At 40.0% G+C, this 6,519-nt stretch overlaps 1 protein-coding gene across 1 annotated transcript; it reads left to right on the forward strand.

The window, feature by feature from the left end:
* Positions 1 to 3,565: 3,565 nt before the first annotated feature.
* Positions 3,566 to 5,796, forward strand: LOC125230855 (clavesin-2-like). The gene has a single exon (XM_048136104.1). It carries the CDS (start codon positions 3,723 to 3,725, stop codon positions 4,722 to 4,724), a length of 1,002 nt encoding a protein of 333 aa, XP_047992061.1. The 5' UTR covers positions 3,566 to 3,722; the 3' UTR covers positions 4,725 to 5,796.
* The last annotated feature ends 723 nt before the right edge of the window (positions 5,797 to 6,519 follow it).

Below are 6,519 nucleotides of genomic sequence, written 5' to 3' on the forward strand. Positions count from 1 at the left end.
ACATTGCAGCGTATCAGAACACCTGATAGTGTCAGCTTATCCGCGTTATCTATGCGATCGATCGAATCTTTTATCTTGTTATTTTCGATGAGATACTAACTGCCAGGAAAAAAATGGGGTAATATTTGTAATATGTATATATGCAATAACTAGTCCCTATTGCCTAATCTCATCGAATAAAGTTTTAGCTGTTGCGAATTGTCCGAGTATAAGAAATGAAAATTCTATATGTTAACATTCATATAAGATCTGCTGGTAGCACTAAATAATATGAAACACTATATCTATCTATCTACCTTTTATTTATTTAATATATTGTATTGTATACCTTAGTACCTTGCATGTATTGCTTATTGCTTGCCGAGTGTTTCATGAGTATTTAGCTTATTAGGTTAAATATCGACATGCAATAGAAACGATAGAGTAATGAACAGCCTCGATTTGTATGAATAACCGAGGTAACATCCGTTTAATCTGAAGGACCTAATTATTTATTTATTTGTTTCCTACAGTTTTCTATTTTGACTAGTTTTAAATTGCTGGTTGGTGTCAAATATATTATGTTCAATAAAATCATACTAAAAAGATTAATTTAATCGCGAATCACGTATCAGTAACTTGGTACCAAAGAGACCGGTGACTTCCTCGCACAACTTAGCAGTACAACGAGGAAAGTCCGTATCCTTGTTAGGTTTAATATATTTGTTTAGTTGTAGGTATGTTTCGTCTTGGTTCCAATATTTAATCAAAAGAGTAAAAATAATAATCCCTTGAATAAATAAACCTGTCTGCTGCACTGTCTAGTAAACAACTCACACGGCGTTCGCGTTTATAAGAGCCTTGCCAGAGCTGGTTTTTATGAATATAGACCCTAAACGGTTGACGGTTGGCCGTTGGCGACCAAGGCATGCAATTTAATACACGAGTGATTTTAAAAATATATATATATATTAATTTGCCGTACAAAGCATCAATGAATAGTTAAATGAGTACTAGGTACCTGCGGTTTTTAAACTTTAACACATTCATTAATTACGTTCTATTAAGTAAACTTAGATTCCAAGTCAAAGTAAAGTCAAGTAAAGGTACCCAAAGTGAAAATAAATCTATTTTCAATTGGCATTACCTACATATTATAATCGATGTAATGCGTTACTCGTAAACATGTAGGTATAAAATTAAGATTATTATATCGCGTTAACTTTTATCAGCATAACCGGAACCAATCCATAAAATCGTAGTCGCGCTTCTCACGACACGACGTACGAAACTTGGTTCCCACGAGCGACATCCATCCTCCTGCTCCCATTTCATCAAGTCTTTTGGAAGTCACGAAACTTGTAAATTGATTTTGTTCTAACAAACTTATAGGTCCGTAAGTTTATAAATTGTAGTGTCCAACCTAGGAATAGTATCGCCGTTTTTGCTTTAATGTATGTCCTAACCCTTTGTTTGAAAACTTTGTTTATAACTAAATATCTGACTAGGTACCTATTATTATAATAACCTATTATCGAAGTCATGTTGTAACTGCTAAAGTAAATCCACTAGCCCAGGCAGAAAAGGATACGATATTAGCTCTAAATTTCTTTGACATAAATACTGCAAAGGTATACCTACACGGAAACAGGTTACAACAAGTCGTTTCTAAAGATACCCAGGCTACCCAGCAGCCGTTAAAACCAGGTGTCCTTGTATCTTGGAATCCTTGAAAAAAAAAAAACGCTACACCAACCTTTGCCTTAGGTAATAGGTTAGTACATATGTATGTAAATGTGTACCTACATTGGTACCTAATAAGTATACATGACAGTGTGCTAACCGCATGGTCAAAATCTCTTTGTCCGATCATTTCATCCCACGCTTCGATCGAACCAAATCAGAGGTTTCAAGTTTCAAGAACACGATCGCAAAGGTCGTTATTTTATGCATTAGTCGGGACTTCGTTTTGATTTAAAATCGTAAAATCTTCTGATAGGTAATGTTTAAGAGTACTAGGCATCAAGTACCAGGCTGGCATGAGTACTAGGCGGCTATCGAGTACCTCATCTCGGGAGACAGTCTATTTTTACCGCACTAAGCGCATAGACCAGCGGGGCAATGACCATGCAATGCAACAACACGGTTTTGATGTCGTTGAACTTGTCAAAAATTATACCCGTCCACGTCCATCCAACATCACGATTAAATTTTAATTGTTACGTATAAACTGAGGCCAATTTTGTTAAGAATTTAAATATTTGTTCCAAAAATATTATTAGGTAGGTATAAGTTTAAGTACCTACATTACTTAATTGAAACTTAAACTATTTATTAACAAAATGATGCCACAAAATCAGGTACGAGTGAATTAAACAGCAATTAGTATCTCTTACAATTAATAATTTTATTTTTACTGGTACTTTCACGATTCATGTTCTGACAACGTCTTATAAATAAAATTCAAGTTCAGGGGGCCGATTTTTGAGTCTCACTGTCACTAAAATACCGGTTGAAAACGGTGACTTGCCTATTATTTTCAGTGTCAATTTTCTGAATCCGAACTCAAAAATCGGCCCGCAGTTCAGACCAATGGATGGAGGAAAAAACAATGCCGTCAGTCATTCAGGTCACAATTTATAGGCAGGTATTTTTATTGTGCTATAACATTAAGAGAAAAGTTACGTTTACGTATTACGTAGGAGAGCTATTTTCAAACACTGTAACGAGGCGTTGATGTCTTTTCCACAAGTAATAAAGTAACTTAATATATATTAGATACTCAATCACAATGACAAATACGAACACATTCAATAAGTTTCAGTAACTAGCTATTGTTATGTTCCCAAAGCAGAAAACATAAAGTGTTATGGGTACCTATCTGTATATCATGGTGACTAATCGACACTGCTTGGTAGAGTTGTAAAAAACTAAACTACTCTACAACAAGCTGACCAATCGGTGAGTAATTCGCCCATAGATAGCAGAAGCCCCATAGTAACAAAATGTTACCGAGCACTTATTAGTGAGGCATTCGATATCGCGAACAAAGCACGTTAAACGATTTTCGGCCATCGTTTGTACGTAACGTATAAGGCTTCATAGATATAAAGGTTACAAAGTTGGTATCTCTGTCCCGCTTACTTGTAGACGTGCATCTCTTTCACACGCCGGGCTACGTCATCGCAGAAACCAGCCAGCCAATTGACCGGTATACCGCCAACCTTCAGTTTTTCTTTTATTTATAACTCGCTCTGCATGGGCAAGTTATGCTCTGTTTAAGTCGCGCCGACACTAACATTTTATTTGGATTTAGTAATTAAGTACTGGATAATACGATGTTTATGTTAATTTTTTTAAAGTTTAATGTGTTAAATTAATAGGAATATTAATTATGACTAACAGGAAATTAGATAAAATATAAGATATTTTACAATTAAGTGTTAATCAGTACCGCTAAGATTCTAATCAGAAAACAGTTAAAATTATCAAACATATCATTACAAACCAGTTGACGATAAAACCCAGGAAATCGTTACTAGCTAAACAAATCATAACAATCTAAGTATACCCTATATCGAAGCAACTAGTTTAGTATTTAGCGGTCGAGTGTTGTGTTGTGTGAAGGCAGCACTATACGGTTTAATGAACGGAGTGCGACGGCGCGGCGCGCGGCGCGGGCGCAGAGCAGTCGGCCCCGAGCCCCTGGCGGCGCGACCACGCCACGCGAGTGCGGACGCACCATGAACGAGTACGTCGAGTACGACTGGAGGCTCCACCAGGTGCAGAACGAGCTGCTCTGCGACGTGTCCCGCAAGCGGCTCACCGACGGCGACAAGCAGCGGGCCCTCGACGGCCTTAAAGAAACCGTCGACTCGAGTCTCAACTTAGCCCTACGCGACAAGAGCCGCTGCCAGGACGACGCCTTCCTGCGCCGGTTTCTGTACGCGCGGAAACACGATGTGCAACAAAGTTTCGAGTTACTAGTGCGATATCACCAGTATCGGCGCGAGCACCCCGAGCTGTGGGCGCCGGCGGACGGCGGCGTGCTGCGCGCGCTGGCCGACGGGCTGCCCGGCGTGCTGGCGCAGCGTGACCGCCGCGGCCGCGCCGTGCTGCTCATGTTCGCCTCCAACTGGACCCCGCAGGCCTGCCCGCTCATGGCCGTCTACCGGGCGCTCCTCCTCACCCTCGAACGAACCCTCCAAGATGTGCAAAATCAAGCCAACGGATACGTAATAATTGTGGATTGGACAGAATTTACATTTAAGCAATCGTGTAGTTTACAAGCCAAAGTGATGAAACTTATGATCGACGGTCTGCAAGATTGTATGCCGGTTAGGTTCAAGAGCATACATTTCATAGGTCAACCTTGGTACGTGGAGACGGCGCTCGCCGTAATAAAACCTTATCTCAGAGCCAAAACGCGTGAGCGCATCGTGCTGCACGGCAATAATTTATCGACGCTGCACGACGCGCTGCCACTCGACATACTGCCCGCGGAGCTGGGCGGCGAGGGACCCTCGTACAACTCCGAGAGGTGGTTGAACGAGTTTTACCGTGCCGAAAGTAAAGATAACCCCGATGCGCCACCAGTTCCACTGTCGATAAAGACTGCAGCGCCACCCGAGGACGACCCCCCATCCGCGAAACTCGACAAAGCTTACAAACAGAAGGACAATCCAAAATCATTTAATGGCAATGAAAAGAGTGCTAAGTCAGAACTGTTGCGTGATAAGGACTGACCGTTTGGCGCGCAATCGCCGCGTCGTTAACAATGGACAGCTGTCTGCGCACGCCGTGAGCGCCGGTGCGCTCGCGAGCATGCAATTGTGATATCGATTGTAATGCTAATTTATTGTCTAGAGATTACTAAGAACAGTCCAGAGTAAACGCCTCATTAGAAAGTTGGAATATAATTAAGGTGCATTTACGTTAGTGGTGTATTGTATATGCTGGAAGGACGGAGCGATGATTCATTCACACCTTATTTTTGATCGTGATGTTTAATTGGAATCGATAGTTTCGGTTCGTGATAACTGAATTAGCGAGTCGGCGGATGCAAGGAGCGTTACTGGCCGCGTTGCAGGCGCAGGCGCAGGCGCAGGCGGCATGTAACGGTGCCGAGCTCTCGTTTTGACGCATCCGCTGCCATTTGGCTTTGGCGCTGAATTCCTCGCTCCGAATATTTTTTACAGGTTTCACTGTAGTTTAACATTTTATTTATTCGACTAATCAGTACCTTGTAATGTCAAATATCTCATTATGTTAATATTTAATTTTCAGACTAGTTAAGATCACACATTTTAGAAATATGGTTGTAGATATCCACGCTTTGGTCATGTGAGGCTTACTGCGCATTTACTATTATGTTTTAAGTTAGTGTATGGTATGCGAGGCGAAGCCTGCGAGGTATATATGTGATGTGATAACTTTCGAGACAGTATTAAATTTAATGTACTTATTTCCCTTCATTCCGGTCATGGATGCATCATGGATGTGGAAATTATGGCTAGCTCTCGAATATTTCAAAACAAGCTCTCTTACATAGCCTCTTGCTGTAACAATTGTATTTAAAACAATGTGTAGCGTCGCTAGAAGTTTTTCCAGGGCGTTACGTTGCTTGTTGAAGCTGAAAAGACTTATGAGTGATGAAAGGATGATTATTTTATGCCCTTTGGCATGTGTACTGTATTAAATACGTGTCTTAACAATACCTTAAGCCGCTTATGTCTGACATGACTGTAAATATCCACTCAGCTGAGACAGTTGCTTTAATATTGTACCTATCAAGTGAAATAAATGTATTACACAATATACATATCTTTTATATTAAAAAACCTATAGAAGTTAGACAGTGCATTTGCAACTTTGATTTCAAAACTAAATATTGATTGTGAAAAATAAAGAAGTGCATGCAGAAATTATACGTTATACCCACCTAATAGAATAATAATGGTGTAAAAATGGACGTTGACTACATAAATCAGGCAATAGAAGTGTATAAGAGTAATGTGACAATCGTCGTATCAAAACCAAAATACCTACATTCATGAATAAATTAAGAATTCGCGTCCGCGTTAATAATATCAATAATAAAGCAACCACTTTTTAAAACACGGGTTCATATTCATATCATAAAGGCCTTCATAACAAAGAGAAAGGTGGCATGCATCCTCTATGCGTCACACATACAAATATTGTTATACTTACTCGTAGTTACTCTGCCCGTGCTCTGCCCCACTCAAAACAGCTTGTTGGAAATGTTTAAACGAACTGTATACTAATAACCTAAAATTTAATAAGATAAATTTGAATTTAAAAAGAAAAAAATGCCAGCATCAGTGTGTGTCTGTTTGTTTGTCCGTCTTTCACGGCAAAACCAAGCGACGAATTGACGTGATTTTTTAAGAGGAGATAGTTGAAGGGGTGGAGAGTAACATAGTCTACATTTTGTCTCTTTCTAACCCCCCACTTCCCTAAAATGGGGGGAGGAAATTTGTATGGCGCATTCCGCAATTTTGGAATTTAACGCGAGCG

Source organism: Leguminivora glycinivorella, chromosome 11, assembly GCF_023078275.1.
Source record: "Leguminivora glycinivorella isolate SPB_JAAS2020 chromosome 11, LegGlyc_1.1, whole genome shotgun sequence".
Classification (NCBI taxonomy): domain Eukaryota; kingdom Metazoa; phylum Arthropoda; class Insecta; order Lepidoptera; family Tortricidae; genus Leguminivora; species Leguminivora glycinivorella.

Bases quoted from the DNA above. Each gene is read 5' to 3' on its own strand.
- LOC125230855 (XM_048136104.1), top strand. From the start codon at position 3,723: ATGAACGAGTACGTCGAGTACGACTGGAGGCTCCACCAGGTGCAGAAC.